Source organism: Agelaius phoeniceus, chromosome Z, assembly GCF_051311805.1.
Source record: "Agelaius phoeniceus isolate bAgePho1 chromosome Z, bAgePho1.hap1, whole genome shotgun sequence".
Classification (NCBI taxonomy): Eukaryota; Metazoa; Chordata; class Aves; order Passeriformes; family Icteridae; genus Agelaius; species Agelaius phoeniceus.
Window position 1 is genome coordinate 1112628 of NC_135303.1, and position 20441 is coordinate 1133068.

Sequence of the window (20441 nt, forward strand, 5' to 3'; positions counted from 1 at the left end):
GCACGCAGTTTAAAGCAAGTTGCACAGGAAATTCTGTCAGCAAAATATATTAAAAAAAAAAATTAAAACGTTATTAGGACTGGATTTGCAAAAGGAAAGAAATTTCCAACCAAGATGCCAACATCTATTAGCCTGGCACAAAACAATTAAAAGTAATGAAATTTTGACTTCTCAGTAAGAAGCTTAAGATTAGTATTGGGTTAATCCTTCAGTCCCACGGAGAAGCCCTCACACAGACCAGACAGCATTCTGGAGGTGGCAGTGCTGCCCCACAGCTCCTCAGCAGCATCACTCGTCATGGAGCAGCAGACTGACAGCTCCAAACAACAGCAGCTCGCCTAAAACCACTTTGTATAATGCATATTTGCACTCAGAGGTGCACAGACACCCTCTGTGCCAAAGGCTGAGGTGACAGCATGTAACATGAACCGGTCTTTAAAAACAAAACTGGTGCACCCACAGTGAGCAGCTGCATCCTCTAGCAGAGACTTGTGTCAGAGGAGGGACTTGTGACTGCCCACTGACAGGGAGGAGCAGGGCAGGAAGGACTAAACAAATATTATTAATTTTTCTTTTTAAAAATATATTCAAACATTTTAAAAGCCTTTGGGCAAACACACCCAAAAATAATGGATTAGAGGTGCCAACTTTAAGGCTGCATTCAGCTTAGCCAGTGGCTCCTGGAAGAGTCCCTGAGGGTCCCTAAGGGAATCGCTGGGTGGAGAGGAGCTGGGGCAGGCTTGGCAGTGCAGATGTGTGCCCAGCTGGCCCCAGGTAATGGGATACAGCCTGGAACAGGCACAGCAGCCTTGGAGCAGCTCCAGCTCCTGCCACGGAGCAGACTGGGGCCAGAGCACTGGGACAAAGCCTGGGCAGAGGAGGCAGAGTCATCTCCTCACCCTGCAGGGAGGGCCCTGGCATGTGTTGTCCAGTACACACAAACACCTTGGGAGGGACGCACAGCAAAGGCACCAGGGTCCATTTACATACAACAGCAAATGCCATTTAATTCGCATTAAACTGAGCATGATTCCCACCACCTGCCCCTCTCAGCCCCACCTCCCAGGCCCCACAGGACAATGCTGGAGCAGCTGATGGAAGCACTACACTGAGGCAAATCTACAGATTTTCATCTTGAGTCTGAAACTTTGCTGGGAAAAGGGAAAAGATCTGATGACAGTAAGATCTGTGAAATTGTGGATAAACAGGCTGAAGTGGATCTTAAAGGCAAAAGGTCAATGTGAGTGACTTTTAGTATTTTCTTTCAAAACAGTGTTCATGCAGGTTTCAGGGAAGGGTAAGGTTATTCTGAAACTTGAAAATGCTGTTTGTAAGATGTGCCATCAAGTACAATATCTGGAATATTGAAGAACTCCATCAGACCACAGAACAGACAACCAATAAAACAGTAACATTACTAATGAGACTGAGGATTCTGCTGCTTGGAAAAAGGAAAAAAAGGAAGGGAAAAAAAAAAAAGGAAGATATTTCCAAAGAAACTCTATTTCTTTAATGCAAGATCCCATTTTATGATTCTTGACTTTTTAGTTTATTTACTTCTTTGTGGTTTTAGGCAGAAACCAATTAAGTCTATTTTTTTAATACAAACACCACCTCTTAAAATAAAAAGGAAGCTTTTCTGAGAACACAGCTATGGCAGCATCAGTCAGAGAATGGAGTAATGAAGCTGATGCAAATACTTCAGACCAAGACTCAAACTTCCCCCCAACTCTGAAGTGTTCAGTTTCCTGGGAGTCAGTGTGGGCAATTTGGCAGGCATGCTCATGAATATATTAACTGACAAGAACCATCCTCCCCCTCCAGTTAATATATATCAGGAGGAAAACATGTAGAGAGGCTCAAATAGCTAAATATCTCAGGCTAAAAATATCAAGAACTCCCTCAGCTGGAAGTTGTTAGCAAGAGCTCTGATAAAAATAAGGAACCAGGACAGCATAAATTCTTTCCTTTCCCTGCAGAAAATAAACTACATTTGGGAGGAAAGTATTCAAAACATAATAAAAGAGGTGACTCACCCCTTTCAACATGCAGCACACAGTGCATGCAAAGGAGGGGAGGGGGAACAGGGATGCAAACCCAGTGCAGGAGTCCTGCTGGGAGAGCAGCAATTCCCAGCTCCAGCTCAGCTCCTGCACGGAGCAACAGCCCTGCCTCAGACACTCCCTGCCCTGAGGGACCCTGAGGGGCTCCAGAGACCCCAGGGACAGGAAATGACCACACTGAGGGAATGGCTGCTCCTGGATCCTTCTCCTGAGGTTAGTGGGATGCCCTTCCAGAAAGTTCCCAACACCTACAGCAGGAACTGCTAGGCTGTGGACATTTTAAATTCACCTCTTAGCCAACAATATTTCCAGACATAGGCTGCATTCTTTATTTCTTACATATTTCTCACACTTACCTTGACGCAGTCCAATGAGAAGACCCAGAACGAGCAGAGCCAGCTTGGCTTTGGTTGGCAAGCAGACACATGCACATCACCCAGTTCTTTCATTTTTGGGCAGGCAGGGTATCAAAAAGCAAGCCCAAACCACCTACATTTAACAGCCTTCCACACTCAGAAGGAAAAGGAGCTGAGCAGGATGGGCTCGTCTCAGCCACAGAGGAAACACGGCAAACATGGTGTCTTAGGACTACTAAAATACAAAGTAATTTACAATAGCATCCCACTCCTTCAATCCGGATGGAGCATCCCACATAAAAAGGAATGATCTGGCTAAAGCACATCACAAGTGCTCATCTCATCATTTCATAATCACATAATTGACATTTATACATCACACTGGGTCACATGCCAGAAACACTCAAAAGGGAGTGTGGACCTTTGGACTTTTCAGAGTCATCTCCAGTGCCTCCTTCCCTGCACTATCCCACAGCAGGGAAGGATGCTTCTGCACACCAGCATCTTCATTTCTTGTGGAAATAAAAACTCAGGAAAGAAAGAGAATACTGTATTGAACATCACTTGAATGCCCAAGAGACTGATGAAATTCACGTAATTTTACACACTGAGTGACATAAGTAAAAAAATATAACTGTGCCACTAGGAAATACTCAAGATCCCAGCCACCTCAGAAAGAAATATTCTTGGATTCTAGAATACAAATACAGAACAGTAGGAGCAGGCTGGAAAATTATTGTTTACTAAACTTGACTCTTTGAACATAAAGGGAAAAAACCTTGAGTCTGACGTAAGGACACCTCAACATCTTCACAGAGGATTGTCACAGCATAACTCATGGATTGTATCACAACCCTGAAAAAGCTTTTTCTAACAGTTTGTTACAGTAATTTTTCAATTTTACATGTTGGATGAAGACACACAGAGGTTCTGGGAAGCTTCTTGTGCTGAATGGTGGGTTTGAGGGAAGAGACAGGAAGGCCTGTCCCAGCAGCACATCTGAGTACCAGGCACATTGTGTATTAGCTTAAAATGTTTATCTGTTACCATTGCAGCATAAGGCTGCGGGGCAAAGAGGGTTCAAACACACTTTGATCCCTGAGATGGCTTCTGTATTGTTTCAAACAGTGCTACACCTGTCCTGTGCTCTTCAAATGCTCACAGCAGCTGAAATATCTGCCAGCTGGCTTTAAGAGCACCAGTTTCCCACCCATCTGAGATCCCTCCATGACCCCAGAACAGAACCCTTCATCCTGGTTTTCATGCTGCTTTCAGAGTTCCCCCAAGCCCTGGAATCAGAGTGTGAGGTTCTGTCCTACACCTAGGCAGAATCAATAGAGCTGAAGGGAAAAAAAACCACAAACTACCAAGTGGGAAAACAAGACAGAATAAACTTTTGAAGCACAAAAGCTTCTTCAGGTCACTTGGCCTGTCAAAAGTTAAGAAAGAACTCTTTTCTCTTTTGGATAAATTTGTGTCAGTTGCTGGGGGTGCCGTCCAGAGAGAAACATGGAGGGAAGCTTGATGGGGGAATTAAAAGCTCCTTGTACCCGGTTAGCATTAGGGGAGTAGTGCATTCCCAGGCAGAAAAAAAGTTACACATATGGACTGCTCTTGCTGTTCCCAGAGCCTTTCATTCACACTGCTCTAAACAAACACTTTGCTTTAAGAAGCTGGGTTGTTGGCTAGTCCTTCTGTTGGTCCTGAAGAGAAGTAAATACAGGTGTTGAATATTGATCCTAAAGACAAGTAAATACAGATGCTGAACATAAAAACAGCCTTGGTGAGGTAACTGCAGTCATTACACAACCAACAGGTAGGACACAGTAAATTTTGTTTCTGTATCAGGCCAGGCTGCCATTGAACCAGCTCAGAAGTGGACCAAGAGTGCAGTTACTCCATTAACTCTGAAAATACCCCTTTTAATTTTATTCCATATTTGAATCAAAACTGCTTATTTTGTCTTTTTTTTTTCCCACCAATCTGCTTCTGTCATTCAACACACGCAAGTGATGCCCATTTGCCTGTTCTAAAGACAAAGACATCAGTCCTTGATCCATAAATATTATTATATAAATTCATACATACACCTATTAACACACACAAACACAGGCAACAGTGACAAAAACTAGTGCTGGGAGAATGCAATGGTCATCTCTCTTTCAGCTATGTTAACTCTTTGAATACGGCCCTGGACTGGGAAATGAGAAACACCAAGAAAGTTATGAGCCTGTTATAAACTGCCTGTCACAGAGCTGGACTGAAGTTTAGCTGAAATCCACAAATGAATCACAAAGGCAGGAAGAACATGAAAACATTTCCATTTTCAGGCTGCAGAATACACAGCAACTACTTTGCCAAGCTGCACTGTTGGTCCCTTTAATCTCGTTTCTTGGTTCCTTTCACAACACCCTCGGAATGCCTCAGAATAAGGTGTCAGGAAGCCCGAGGCACATCTGACACTGCCATGGGTTAGGTTTCCCTACACTTCCCTCAATTAGTTTTTCACTTGTGCCCTGAATTACTGAGGATTTCCAATGTTTGTGCTGAGCATTAAGTGCCTGTGTTCACTTCAGCCCACAACCATTTGCAGAAGGCAAAGCTCTCTGTAAAAACACACCACACCAGAGAGCCCCTCTAATTATGCCTTGCCCATTGAATGTGTACACTGCGCAAAGAGAAATTAAACAGAAACTAATACCAAAATACTTCCACAAGCTCTGTGTTTCCCTGTGGCTGCAGCTGATCCTCCCCAGTGCTGCTCTACCAGGGAGCCCTTTATGCACGACCTGCTCTCTGAAATATGGAACAGGTACTCCCACAAGCTGCTGCAGGCATGACCCTGCACTTTCAAATTCATTTATTTGGCTCACAGTCCAAGTATTGAAACCACAAAGTCCTTTTTTGACTTTTTGAAGTATTTTGTAAGAGCTTTACTAGATAGTGATATGAATGGAAAACTGCTCCATCCACTTACATTGTTTTACAGGAAAAATGCTTCTGGTTTTATGTCAAGAAAAGCTTCTATTATTTGGGGGTTTTCCCCCTAAATGAGTAAACACACCCAGAATTGGAGACTGACACTGGGCAACTTCTATTTTTCTCTTTTTTTTGCCCTAGTTTGGATTTATTTACTACACACATATAGTTCTGTTTGGGGAATATGGGTAACATTTTATAAACAACTTTTTTTTAATTACTGGATTAAATGGGAATACATCTGCATCCAATGCTCCAGTATGCTTTTGTTTCTAATCATCTTTTTAGGATAATCTGTGAAATTATTCAAAATAGGTTTTTTATTCACTTTTTCTATGTTCCCCAACTACAGTTAGACAAGTAATTTAGGTCTTGCATCTTTGAAGCATAAGATATAGTTTTATTTGGGGTCGGGAGCTGTTTGTTTATTTGGGTTTTGCTACATTGTAATAGCTCATATTATTTCCAAAAATATTTTGGAGTATATATAACTAGGTTTGTGGATGCCCATGTCTACACATAATGGTCTTGCAAAAGTAAAGATCTTTCCTTCATAAAGAATTAGAAGGGCATTTAGCAAAATTAGAAGTGACACTGGACTTGAGGAGCTGCCTCAGCAGTCAGGAACACCAAGGCATTTCACCTTTCAGATCTGCTCCCAAGCCCATCACCATCACCAGAGGCACATTCCCAAACTTCCAACACTGCTCTCCATCTCCTGATCAGATCTCCTTCATCTTTTCCAGCTTTGTATTTTTGTTAACCAACTGTTCTGTGTGCAAGCTCTGTGTGTGTATTTGTTGATCGTATACTTCTACTCCAACACAAAAAACCAACTTATATTTGCATTATTTTACAATGTGCATACACACAGGAAAACCAAATTCCTCAAGCTGCAATAGATGCCTTTTAGTTTTTTTAAACATCACCTTCATGTACACGTATCCTCTCCAAATTCCCATTTCAAGGACTATTAAACAATAAACAATTAAAGGAGCCAAACAGTTCACGAGACACACAATAGGAGTCATAACCTTCACTTCCAGGGCAAATTCAGATTTGGCAAGGGAGTTTCATTATTCCTGACAGACCTGATGAAATGTCAGTAACTCCAAACACTCACAACGCATCTGTACCTCCCCACCAGCACCTCCCCTCCATGGCTGACCCAAACTGGAGCCATCCGAAGCTGGGAGAAGAACACAAATAACACAACGGGCATGGAGAAATCAGGAGAGGCTTTGGGTTCTCAAATCCTGCTGCTGCTGCTGCTCCAGGGATCTGATAAAGCACCACAGCTTCTGAGGAGCATCAGGTGGCAGCCTCGCCTCGATGCTCACAAACCTCCCCACGTTTATGGCACAGTCACACACCCTGTCAGCCACATGACCCACTCTGTCCCAACGCTGTCAAGAACAACACACTTATTAAGGAATTAATAACACTCCAATATCTTACTCAGAAAGCACAGTCCCTCCCAAGGAAAGGAACACAGCCTACTACAGCTTGCCACTGATGTTGCTGGAATTTTTTCCTAACCTCTAAAACAGGTTTTCGAGAGTAAAACCCAACACTTTCTTATAAGCACCAGGTTGTTTCTCATAGAAAACATAGACAGTATTTTACTTTCTTCTACTATCTGTAAAAATGTTTAACTCCAGCAATGGAACATCCTTACTAACGTTCCAAACTCATTATACAAATATAAAAATGCACCTGCTTAGTAACAAGACATTATCTAAAGCAATACAAAAATAAAATTGCATGCACTGGAATTTACGTATACTGGTAACTCCTTAGTACTGATTACTTATTGTTTCTGTATTTTCAAAACACTGGATTCTTCCTGTGAATATTACAGGGTTTTGGTTTGGTTGGAAGGTGAAATCTCTCCCTAGACTCCGAGGGATTGGAAATAAAAATGGAAGTAATGTAAGGCACAAGACATTGTGTAATCAGTAATTTCTTAAATTTATTTCAAAGACAGTATTTTATTTAGGAATGGAAGAAAGGAAGAAAAGAAACAGTGAAGCCTAAGTAGGAAATTAGGAATTCATTGGAAATGTTGGCCTGATAAATCCCTTTAAGAGTTTGGGTTTAACATCAAGGGTTGTACTTCAACCAGACCCACACAAATTCCAAAAAACACCAAGGCATAAACCCAAAGGCAGATTTAAAGCCTAGCAAGGGTGGGATAAAGCAGCCCATTAATTCTATGCATAGAGGAGCTAAACAACCCTCACTACCCACAACCACAGCTGAAAAACTGTACTTGCCATCAGAAATGTGATTTCTGAAATCGGGATTTCCTCAAATTGTAACTTTCAATTGATATTTGCACAGGAAAGAAGGTGGGGCAGAAAAAGTGTGGTGTCACAGTGTTCTTCCACAAGTGGCTCCAGCTTAAAAATAAACCCTCAAAAACGCTGTTACTCTTGCTCCAGGAATGATTGAGAGAACTTTGGAAAGCATAGAGAAAAAAATGGGCAAAATATATTATTTTAATTTAAATTTCTGTTCTTTTATCACACACTAGACTGGCTTTCCTTGAGAGGAGATGTGTATGTCAAAGCTGCTGCGTGCAGCTGGGGCTTGGAGGAGCCAAAAGCTCCTCCAGAAGAGGCTCAGGTCACTCTGGGCACAGGGAAAGGAGGGACAAAGGGATAGAAACACCTTCAAAACAGAAAGGCAAGAGACCAACATTACCTGTCAAAGAAAGAAAAATGTCATCTCAGTTTGGTTCACCTGGGAGAGGAGGCAGTGGGCGAGGAGGAACAGGTGAAAGTTGAAATACTGACTTTTGACTCTCAGCCCATCACATGACGCCTGCATCAGCAAACATCTTCATGAAATTAAAAGTCAGGGTACAATCACATAAAATAAATTATGGAGGAGTCACTAACAGCATGTTTCTACAGAAGAGAGAACGTTTCAGCAAAGCTCTTCCTACCCTAAGCCAACTCCACTAAAAGACTTTCATTAATGAGTGCTATGTAGAAATACAGAAGTGTACATGACAAATCAGGAAAAATTACAAGCCCTTCTGGGGACAGGAAGAGAATAAGGAAAGTTAATAACAGAAAATTCAATACAGGCAAATGTGGAGTACTGTGCTCAGGACTAAGAAATCAAATACACAAATATGAAATGGGGAATAATTGGCAAGGCAGCTATGTTGCAAAAAGAACCTGGAGGGCGTGTGACTGCAGAAATGGATTATTTAAAAAACAAAATAAAACAACCCCCCCCATACAAACAAACAACTCCCCCAACAATGGCAACAATAAACACGCAAGTGTTCCAGGGAGTATTAACAGCATTGTTTTATCTATATTACGTCAAATGAAAGGTAATTATTTCATTCTGCTCTGGATACACTACTAACAATATGGAGAAAAAATAAACATTCCAGAGGCAAGAACCACAGAAGGTGTGAAAGGGAAAAAAATAACCCACCACAAAAATGTTCAGTTTATTTTTGTATGTGATGGAAAGTGAAAAGCTAGGACTCTATGGTCCTGACTACTGCCATATTTCAGTTTCTTAGAAAGGGACATTTTATGTTCTCACCTTCTCCCTTCCTGGAACTGTAAGTGAGAAATACCTCAAGGACTGGAGAAGCACGGACAGAGGTCATTAAGATTTCTGGATTAACACATTTGTTGATCTCTGAGGATGATTCTCTCCCAGGAGCTGAAACAACACCTGCCCACTGCTTGAACAAACTGGTGTTAGGGGTCAGTGGCTCCACAGCACAGAAAAAACCCCTCAGCTGTGACTCAGCCTGGACCAGCACTACTTCCTGGAATGTTTGTGCACCAAAGAAACCAGGAAACAAGTGGTCCTAACCCCAAGCAACCCAGCTGGAAGGCTCTGCAGACGCAGCTCCTGAATCCTGATGGAGAAAAAAAGTCATCTGGTTTTGCCCAAAGGAGCCTTAGCAGAAAATTCTTAAAAATAAGGTGTTTTGAGGCATTGGTCATTACTCGCAGAGCAGCACAGGGGGCTGTGCAGGGCAGTGACCCCTGCATGAAATGGCTCTCTCAGCCACCCCAAACCACAGAAGCACCCAAGCACAGCAGCCTGGAGGGGCCCTGCCGCAGGTGAGCGCCCAGCTCTCCAGCCTGGACCATTTCCAGTGCATCTCCCAGTCTGAAGAGCATCCACAAGGGAGACAGCAGTTTCACAAAAATACTACATTTCTACAAGCTCCTTTGGCATCTCATCCTGTGGCAAGAGAGACAGTGGAAGCTGTCTATATGCATTTCTGGTTCATGTGATACTCCAAGAAAGAAAAATAAAATAAAATTCAGAGCTACATAGCTCAAATTGAGGACCCAACAACCAATAAACATTTTTGTTCTTTTGCTTTTCTGCATCTTAGTGCCACTTCCAAACTGGCTGTCGGTCAGGAGTGGCTTGATGCCTATTTTTAGAGGTGAAGCTCAGACACTGTGGAGCTGGGCACCAAAGAAACAACACAATCTTCCTGTAGGAACAGCCGTATTATGAAACAGCAAGGCAGCCATAAGGCACAAACCGCAAGACAGCAAAATAGCAAATTATCAAATAGCTGCTCATTACCAAAACAATGCTCTTCCCTGCACAACAAAAAACCCAGAGCTTTTTTTTTTCCAGAGGGGGGGGGAAAAAAAATTCAGTGAACATGCAAATGAGGGCAAAGTGAGAAATATGCTCCGTGTGTATCTGCATTTTCCAAGTTAAGAGAACATTTTTGGGAATGCAAGTACAGTGCCCAGACACTGCAGAGACACACACTGTTCCAGCTGCTTCTGAATGGCAAATCCCACCCTTCCCTCCCGGGCTCTGACATTCCTGAGACACAGCTCCAGCACTGCCACACACCCCTGGGTCGGCTGCCACCTCATAGGTGTGGGTCGGATTTACCTTGGAGACAACAAATATTACACCCCTGCTCTTTCATGTCCTTCCTGGCAGCAAAGGAATGGTCATTTCCCAGCACCTGGAGGGACAGAATGTTCCTCCTAGCTCAACAAAAGCCTCCCACTTCCTGACCTGCCTCCAGGCTGTCCTGGCTCTGCTCCCTCTCACCAGGTCTGCGTCCCTGGTCCAGATGCTGCAGCCTCCTCCCAGACCCCAGACCCCAGACCCCAGACTCCAGGGCCAGTTTCTCTTAGGGAGCAATTCCCTGTCTCCCGTCTCCAGACTGACCATTTCCATCCCGTTTCCTCTTTGCTCTCTGTCATCCCCGTGCCCTGGCACCTCACAGCTGCAGGCTCCAGCTGCTCACATCTCCACTTTCCTTCCCACCCAGCCCCAATTTTCCTCCCCTCTGATCCCAGGATCTGCTGCCTCCCAGCGAAGATGAAATATTCAGCGATTACAGTCAGTAAGCCCTAAGCATATGCAAATGGATCTTTTTGAAAAGGCTTGTATCCTGGCTAAATTCAGATGCTTTGTCATGCAAATGGAGAAAGACACATCTCTGGAATCAAATCCCTCATCCTTTTCTTTTTCAACCAGATTTCAAGTGTTTTGAAGGAGAGAGGTATCATTGGTCTTCCGCGGTAAAAGTTGAGAAAACTTTTAAAACATTGGAAAACACCTATTGTCTTTGCCCAATTTTCAAAATGGGCCACATTTGAACTGAACTTTTACACACCAAAAAAAGGTACATGAATCGGCACAAGACTTAAATATTGCACTGTAACTTTTCCACCCAAACAGTGGAAGTTTGGCAAAGTTACTGAAATCTTGGCTGCTTTAGTACTTGTGACAGTATCACAGGCCTGTAATTTAAGCAGAATTAATTTCTTCTGTTTAGTCTGAATGGCAGCACATACATTACCTAAAACATTTTCATGTGCTCCCCAGACACCTGTGCAGAGTGAATGAGCACCTGAAGCACATGGCCAATAATAAATACTGATAAACACATACTATTTCCAGAGCCGTCCCTTCTGCACACTTTATTAAAATGTATATTCTTGTAAAATGCCTGATGCTCACAGACTCCCTGAGCAGCACAATTGCAACTTTTACAAGTTAGACCTGATGGATACAGGTTAAACCCAAACTTTACAAAACAGGCAGGACTAAACTACGAGATTTGTCTTCAGAAGTGGGGGGGAGAGAATTAATGCATCTTTTACCACCAAAATCTTAAGAAACTACCTGGCCACTTCCCAGGGATGAGTAGCAAATTCAACACTGAAGCCAGGTAATTTTTATCTGGATCTTATTTTTGTGTAGGTTCCAAACATTGCAGTTGAAGAGGTGACTTAACTATGTAAACTTGGGCAATGCAGTCTTTTCAAATCTGAGGGGGAAAAAAAAACCATGGAAGAAGACACCCAAAGAACTCCACTCATACAAGGGAACTGCACATACAAACAGCCAACCTCTCAAAACAGACCTGAAGAGAAGCAGTGTTTTGATAAGGCATCCTTTTATAACAAATTAAGTCACAGTCTCTAGTCATCCAGTTAGTTTTTAACCAAAATCTGGGTGTCTGCCAAGCCCCACGAAGGTTTAGGGCTTCTTGGGAAGAGGATTAGTTTGGAAGAGAACTGGAACATAAAGAAAACTGAACTCAAAACATATATTCCCATCAGAATTTAGTTTTCCTTAGATGCTTGTTAGAACTGCTTTTCTACATATCTATTTTCAACTTGAAGTATTATTTATATATAAACAGAGGAATACATTTTCAAATGGAACTTGTGTGGTCAGGTCCCTTTTTGTCTCCAAGATTGAAAGTTTAGAGAGTTTCACCATTCAGTGAAGTGTTGTCAGGTCCAAGCTCCTGATCTGAAATAGTCCTATCTTAAGGAATAAGGGGAGGAAAAAACGAAAAAAGACTGTTCACAGTTGCTGGGAAGAGGTAACAATAGAGGATGTGCAGATACTTTTTTGTCTTTTTTCCGTGGACAGCGTGGCCGGGTCTGAGGTGGTGCCGGCACAGCGGTGTGGTGAAGAGCTACTGTTTAACACAATTTTTCCATCCTTGAGCAACCAGGCTGGACACAGCCCAAAATTAAGGCACAGCTGTTCCAGAGCGAGAGGAAGGGGCACTCTCGTGATTTTTGTCTCTTCACCCTCCTCTCGCCTCACAGGTATGGAGCGCCCTCACCCTCAGTGTTTTATACCCAGCTGTGCTGTGCTGCACCTCCCTGGCACAAACCCGGCTATTGCTGCCCCCAGATTCACCCACCCACACTGCACATGAGTGGTGAAGCTAAACAATGCAGGCGGTTCACCCCAGAGGTCAAGCAGAAGGGACAGAGAGAGGGACCGCAACACAAATGCCATCTTGGAACTGAACATTTGCCAAGGGCCGTTACAAATGGCTGGCAAAACTTTGTTCGTTTTTACAGTAATTACATAACCTCAAAGGACACAAACACCAGCAAGACCCCGTGCTACAGGACACACTTGGCACTGGGCTGTCCTGTAAAATTCATCAGGACAAATACCACCAACAGCAGCTGAACAGCACACCTCCTTCCCACACATGGTAAATAATCTTCTCACACCCTGGTCCTCTCACTGCCACACATCCTCATGGGCAACACACACGGTCCACATAATCAGGCCATTACAAACTCAGGGAGTGAGATTTTTTAAAAAAATTATTTCCTCAATTATTACAAGTGTATTTAGGAGACTGGTTACTGGCTACATGTTTTAGGCACTTAAAATCTTGACGAGACACGCCAGTGTTCAGTTGAATTTTCTGTTCTAAAAACTTTAATATTAAACATAATTATAATTCCACTTTTCTTGATTAAATAAGTACTTATTGTATCAGTCAAACATATGTATTTTCCTCTGTGGTTTCCAAATTAACACAATCTCATGCAGAAGTCAGAGCTGTAATTTTTGTAGAGATATTTAATTGGACAGCCACTTCTTTTTGAGCAGAACAAAAACTCATGCATTACCTTGGGACAAGCATTTCATGGCTGTACAGCAATGTAAGAGGGGAAAAATTGCAATCACAGTTTTTTGGAAGTCAGAAAGAAAGCATATGAAAATGGCAAGGATGTGCTCTGATCAGAAAGAAGAAATTTTAACAGGTGAAATACCAAAAAAATCTGGAATGTAGACTATACATAATGGTATTCCACATGATAAAACAAGTCTCAAAGCTTTTATATATATATACATTTTTTCCCCACTGGAGGAAGGAGAAAGTGGATGTTTCTAACTCCCAGCTGAGTTAATTTATAAGGAGATGCAACCATGAAGTTTCTGACCTGTCAGGTCCACGATCTGAAAACAAACCATTTCAGTGTTTTGCACAAATAATCTACACGTGAGGAGCCCACATTTCCAGCTGTTAGCTCCAAGTGGGAGACAACGTGTATTTAAATCGAACAGCACCATCTAGCAGGTCCTCACAACTTTACTTAGGAGGGCAGCTGCTACTTGACAATAAGTCAGTTTGGCAGGCTTGCCCTGAAAATTGTTAAGCGTTTTCAGAGCAAACAAAATATTACGTGCTTTACAGCACCAAGAACCCCGAAGAAAAACCAGCTGCAGTGAAAAGAGGACGGCTGAAAACTGTTTAAAGTTTCAGCCCCACGGCCAGAGCACTTGTGCGTGTGGCTTGCACGGGGTAGCTTTTGCACAGCAGAATTAAAACAACATGATCTTCATCCGATCCGATGCACAGCAGCCCTATGGATTTGTTTTCGGTCCCACTGTGAGATCCCACTGCGCCCTTCAGTGATTTACCGAGTGTATTGACAAACACCAGCAGCCGTGTAGCACGAGGAAATGGTTTAATTCCCTAATTTTGCTAAGACAAAATAAACAGTGCTTCCACGAGCCGGCCAAGCAATTATTTTTAAAATTATCCCTGCGCTGGAACTAAGAAGTGCCACTAGTTGATCAGATTTCAGAGCCCAAGTTGTGCCTCCCGCTCCAGCTCAGCAATTAACTGAGATGGAGCAAATGCCCGGCAGGGCTGCCTCTGCCTCCCTCCACCTTCCCGTGGCAAAGTTAGGTGTGAAATTGTCAAACGCCTGAAATTCCCCTTCTCCTCCTGTCGAAACAGAGATGCCTGGCCTGCTGCTGCTGTTGCGGGAAGCGTGCATGCCAGCCTCTGGAATTAGGCAGTCTTGGAAAAAAAAAAAGAAAAAAAAAAAAAAAAAAACAAACAAACAAAAAAAAAACCACCCCCAACCAAACAGAACCAAAAATAAGAACGCACCTAAAGAACTAACCCAACATCAACCAAAGAATTTAAAAAAAAAAAAAAAAGCAAAGAAACAAATAAAACCATCAAACCCAAAATTCCTGAACTCACACATACGGGAGAAAAAAAAATTTAAATAAAAAGAAAGAAAAACACCCAACAAACAAACAAACAAAAAATTAAAAAAAACTTTTAGGTGAAGGTTCAAGACAAGCTGCCTGGAGGGAAACTCCTCGGCCGTGCCCGGAGCGCAGATCCCGGGTGCTGAACCCGCTCGGCAGCGATGCGATTTTTGGAACAGAGAGGTGCGAACGCGGTCTCTGGCAGGCGCTCTCCGCCTCCGGACCCCCTCAGCAGCCTTACCCCGACCTTCCCACCTCCGGCACACTTCGTCCCCCTCCTCCTCCTCTTCTTCTTCCTCCTCCTCCTCCTCCTCGCACGGGCTTTTCCTCCCCCCTCCACCCCCACCGTGCCAAACCGGCCTCGGTCACGCCAAGTCGCGGCCGCTACAGGACAGCCTGAGGAGAGGCCGTCCATTCCCCCAAAAACTGCGTTTTCCCCTCGGCTCTCCCGGCGCTGCCCGTGCCGGGGGCACCCCCAGCCCTCCCCGTCGGGCAGCGGGCAGGAGAACGCCGGAGCGCGGCTCGCCCGGGCGCGTTAAGCGCAATTAGGAATAATAAAAAAAAAAATCATAAAACCCCAGCATGAGTTCGGGCAGGCAGCGGGAGCCCGGGGGGCGCGGTGCCCGCTCCCCTTTGTGCGGCAGGGCGGGCGCGGAGCCCCCCGAGAGCGAACAATGGGGGGCCGCGGCAAAAGTTGCGAGGCGCCCACTTGGGACGCGGCCCCGGCCCCCTGCCCGGGCTCTTTGTTACCGGAGGGGTCCCGGCACCTTGCGGGGCCGGGCTGCGGGGCGGGCACGGGTGGGTCTGAGGGGGGACACACTGCGGCGACCCTGTCCGAGCTCGGACACCGCGTCCCGGCGCGGGGACCCGCGGAGCGCGGCCGTTCCCCCCCCTACCCCTCCCCGCGCCCCTCTCGCCCTCACAAACTTTGTGAGGGGGCCGCGCGCGCGGGGCCGGCGGGCGTGTGGGGCGCGCCGGGCCGGGGTGTGGGGAGCGAGCACTCACTTCTCGCGGGCCTGGCTGTCGGACGGGACGCTGCTGTTGCTCTTGCCTTTGCCGTACATGCCTGCGGAGAAGCTCCCGACTGTCACGCACCTGTCAACCCATCACCGCCTCCCCGGGACCGGCCCCGTCGCCACGGTGACGGGCGCCACACGCGCCCGCCATTGGCCGGGCCCGCCCCCCGCGCGGTGATGGACGGGGCGCGCATCCGGCCGGGCGCGGCCCCGCCCCCCCCCCGCGCGAGGGGGAATTAGAAACGGTTCGAGAAGGATTTTAAACAAGCGGCTGTTCCCGGCGCCCGCCGCGCCCCCCGCCGCCGCGCCGCCGAGCGGGGAGCGCGCCGGAGAGACGCAAACTGCGGACCGGATTGCCGGCCGGCGCGGAACGGGCAGCGCCCGAACTGCCGCTCCGTGTCCCCAGCTGGAACCCCCCCCCCGTCCCCGACACCCGCAGCGAGCCCCCCGCCCCAAAAATACCCCCCAAAAACACCCCCGAGGGTCTCTTCGCACCCCTCACCCCCAGGGGAAGGGACCCCCTCCCAGCGAGACCCGGGACCGGGCTGGAGGTGGGGAGGAAACATTTCCTGAAGCGAAGCAGCGTGTCTTAGAGTAGCTTAAAAAATAATCAAAAAAATAAAAATTAAGAAGGAAAAAAAATAAAAACCACCCACGGTCTGAAGAAAATTCAAGGAAATGCTTTGATTTTTTTTTTTAAAGTTACACGGCAATAATTGCGTGCTCCGCAGAGACGGCAGAGAGAGAGAGAGAGAGAGAGAGAGAGAGCAGCCACTGGGGCCATTTGTTACTTGATTTCTCTTTTTTTTGAGTACCCGAAGCTCTGGAATTTTTCCGCTCTTCCTCCTCAACCACAGTCCCAAATTTTGCAGATATTGGTGCCTGCTCGTGCTTTTAAACTGGGGCTAACCTTGTAAACCCACTCCTGTGCGTGACCCGTGGGAAGGGGGGTTTTTAGTATTTCGATGTTTTAAGTGAGCAATGCCAATCTCTCTCTTTTTTTTTTCTTTTTTTTTTCTTTTTTTTTGTGCGTCAAACGCACCCAACATCTTTCCCCCCGCCGTGTCAGAAACAACCAGGGCCACGAGGAAAAAAAAACCAAAAAAAAAAAACCAAAAAAAAAAAACAAACAAAAAAACCCCAAAACACAAAAACCCGACCAAAATTCGAGAGAGAGAGAGCAGGGAAGTTGTGCCAGAGCGTAGACCACCAGCATCTGTTTATCATTGTTGGAGCTGCAAAGGGTGGGGGGAAAAAAACATCCTCTGGATCCCGAGCTGGCGGAGCGGAGGGAATGGTTGGCGAGGTGAAGCTGGGGAGGGGGGGATTAGGAGAGTATTAATGAGCGGCTGGAACAAATTAGCGGGGGAGTAGCAGAGACAACAGGAAGGAGTGCGAGAGGCTGGAGAACCCGAGGTGCTTGCGGCAGCTCCCTGCCCGGCGTGGGATGAACCCACCCCAACCATTCATCGGATTGAAACACACGGCAACAAAAGCCATTTTGTGCCAAAGTTGGTTGTCTTGGGCTTTTCACCCCCGTTACACGATTAAAAAAAAAAAAAAAAATTATGGGCAGCGTGAGAGTGCGGTTGGAGTGGATGTAGGGGAAGAAGTAAATTAGGCTGACATCATTCACCCTTGGTTGGGACCGAGGCTCCTGCTCCCGAGTTACACCCAGGAAAGCAGAGGAAGCGGGTTATGGTGCGAGCAGAAAGTGGGAAAGGAGAAAAAGAGGGAGGAAGGAGTGAGTGGAAGGGAAGGAGAAGCCGGCAGAGGAAACGAAGGATGCGGAGAAGAAAAAGCAAAGTAAAAGCACCACGCACGGTGAATTTGGGGGGAAAGGAGCAGGGAGAGGAGCTGAGAAGTTGCTGCAGGGCCAACCTAAGGGGAGGCGTTTTGCCCACATTGGGGCAGAGGAATTGTCACAAGCTGAGGTGGCGCCTGGTGGCACTCGGGGAGGCAGGACAGGGCACAGAGAGAGGGAACCAAGGCGGGGAACAAAGAAGGACTCGGGCTGTGGGTGAGATTTTAAAGAAGGCTGCTGAGGAAGGGCAAGGAGCGAGCGTGGACATCCTTGGTCAGGCCACAGGGGTGGCTGGAGCCTGGGTGCGGATAACCCGGAGCAGAGCTCTGATCCCGGTGTTGGCTCGCCCTCGGGAAGGGCGGGATGGCCCATCCACCCCTCTCCAAGGCTCCGCTCCGCTTCCACACCGAGCTGATGGCGGTGGCGAAGCCCTTCCCGGGCGGGCGGGACGGTGCTCCGAGGCTCTCGCTTGGTTTGCCTCGATGGTTTTGGTTGATTTGTTTGTGGTCTAAGGGTGGGGGATATTTTGCGTCAGCCCTGTGAGGGGAGAATTTTTCCTCTTGGAGAAGGACAAGGTTGAGGTGTTCCCTAAAAGCGCGATGGCGGGATAGCTGCCGTGTCCTTTAGAGATGCATCCCAGGACGGGACTTCCGCAGCTGAAAATGCTTTGTTCCCGTTTTCCCTGGGATCCATTTGCGTCCCTGCGGTTTATTTTGGCCTGGCGGGCTGTGCAGATCAAATCGTGCAGATGAAATCGTGCAGATCAAATCGTGATTTGGGGCAGGGCGGGAGGATGAACTTCGGCAAGGGCCCCGCGACACGAGCAGGGACGAACGAAAACCGCGAGGGCAAAGGTTTTAAATGTTCGAAATTCTCTTCGCAGGTGTGCCTCCCAAGCTACCATTAACATTCAGGTGATGGCTTTGTCATTTCGCTCGCAGATCCGGGAAGCGCAGGAACGGCGCTAAACCCGCATTTTGGGAGCAGGTTTTGGGAAGCGGAGCTGGGACCCGCCGGGTGATGCTGCCCACCCTGAGACCCATCGGCGCCACAAATCCCCAGAGTGGGGACAAAACCACAAAACTCAGCTTGGTGGGCAGGGAAACAACCACGGAAACCCACGCGGGTCCGCTGTGCCAGGAATTCTCCCTCGGGGCGCATTTTTTGCCGGGTGCCCCTGCCCCTGCTCCAGGAATTCCGAGCACAAACTCCGCTCCCAGCAGGAGCGTTTGGATCTCACGAGGCCGGCGCTGTAATTAATGAGATTTGAGGCGAAATTCGAGTTTCCGATGTCAGGAGTGAGGATCCAGCCTTTGTTACAAAAGGGGATGAGGGGTGGCGGTACTTTAAAGCTTCTCAGTCCGACACTGGGAAGGAATTCACAATGTATTTTTAGAGTGTTATAAAAATCTCTTACATAATGCTGATTAATTCTTCGGTTTTAGGGAAGAGCACTGGGCTTTGTGTATAAGAGTGTTGACCAGCTAAGCCACTGAAAAGGGCTGGTTTGGGCTGGATTTTTCTGTTTTTCCCCCCTTTAACTTTTTCTTGGATACAGAAAGCTGCAATTATTCAATTATTACAGGATTTTGCTTTTTGTTTGGGCGTGTTATGAATATTATTCTGGAAACTGTGCCTTATTCTTGGAAGTCTTTATCGTTTTAAAACATATGCTATGTTATATTACCCTGTCTGAGATATAGGATGCCTCCAAACTGGGTGGTTGGTTTTATTTTTTTCCCCTCTCTCCTGCTGCAGCTAGTTAGAGTATGGATTAATGTTAAGGATATCTGCAGTGAAACGTTGCTTGTGTGGCTGGCTTAAGCAACGTCGCATCACAGGATCACACTTTTATTGATACAGTAATATGTACAATTACTTTGCATTTCTGCCCATTCCGTTGATCCTCAAAAAAAAAAAAAAAACCCATTGATTAATCCAACTGGCAGGTCTCACACAGCCCTCAACAAAGGGCTGTTCAGGAAATTAAGTCAGTAAATGCTACTCCCTTATTTTAATTCCAGTTATCTATACTTATTGCTGTGTAGCTGGGAAGATTTTTTGGGCAAGATATCATGGGAGAGAGATGCTTTTGTTTAGTCTTTTCCAACAAATACGTGACCGAGGCAGCTTTGAAGCCTTTTCTGAGGAATCCTTCCTCCTTCTGTGGAATGTTTAATCTTCCTGTGGAGTGCCTAACTGTGAGACTCCTTCTGCAGACTTTCATTCTGGTGCCATACAGATGAGCAGGGGTTGCTCAGGTGATTGAACGAGTCCTAAATCGTTGCTGGAGAAAGGAGAGAGCAGGAGCGCTTAGGTCAGAACAAAATCTTTATTTGCCCCCCTCTTTTCCACCTGGGAAGAGGGGAAAAAAAAGTAATTATAGCTCAGGGGTAGGGAGGGATAATCCTTGTGGGTCCCTTCCAGCTTGAGGCACTCTGTGATTCTGGATCTCAAAGAAAGATTTGCCCATAGCCCAGTAACCCCTCGCACTTTCTGCTTCCAGCAGGAGCCACAATTCCCCCCTGTCTCTGCAGGAGGAGCCAGGGCGATTTGGCAGCCTCCAGCTCATCCATGAAGCACAAATACCATCGGCTGGGAGGCAAAACTTGCTGAGGAGAAACCTTCCACCTCCATTTCTGGGTTGATGGCTGTGCTGGGGCCGCTCACACACAGTTCAGAATGGGGAAATCATCTGCACAGGGCACCCAGTGCCACACGGTCTGAACCTTGCAATGGAAAAAATAACACACGATTGTGTGTACTGGTTTCCTCCACGGCTCCTTTTCCTGGTGTTTCATGTGGTTTCAGCCCTCCCTGGTGCTGTTTCCACTGGAGGGGCTGTCACAGCCTCTCTCTCTCACGCAGACACTCATGTGTTTGGTGCTGGCTGAGGGTTCAGCTCGTGCTCATGAAG

General features: G+C 46.2%; 1 protein-coding gene and 1 long non-coding RNA gene across 7 annotated transcripts in view; one reads left to right on the forward strand and one right to left on the reverse strand.

Annotated features, from left to right (window-relative positions):
- Positions 1-15891, reverse strand: part of SSBP2 (single stranded DNA binding protein 2) — a 138662-nt gene extending 122771 nt beyond the window's left edge. For 3 of the 6 annotated variants that reach the window (XM_054651902.2, XM_054651901.2, XM_054651900.2), the window contains exon 1: positions 15710-15862. In XM_054651902.2, coding sequence (XP_054507877.1) covers positions 15710-15768 — 59 coding nt within the window. In that variant the 5' untranslated portion in view covers positions 15769-15862. Of the gene's footprint in view, positions 1-15709 lie in introns of all 6 variants that reach the window. The other 3 variants (XM_054651903.2, XM_054651904.2, XM_054651899.2) reach the window with 3 other exon arrangements.
- A 1482-nt stretch (positions 15892-17373) lies between these two features.
- Positions 17374-19164, forward strand: LOC143692000 (uncharacterized). The gene is made up of 2 exons (XR_013179846.1): positions 17374-17526; positions 18408-19164. It is a non-coding gene; the product is annotated as an uncharacterized LOC143692000 (long non-coding RNA).
- The last annotated feature ends 1277 nt before the right edge of the window (positions 19165-20441 follow it).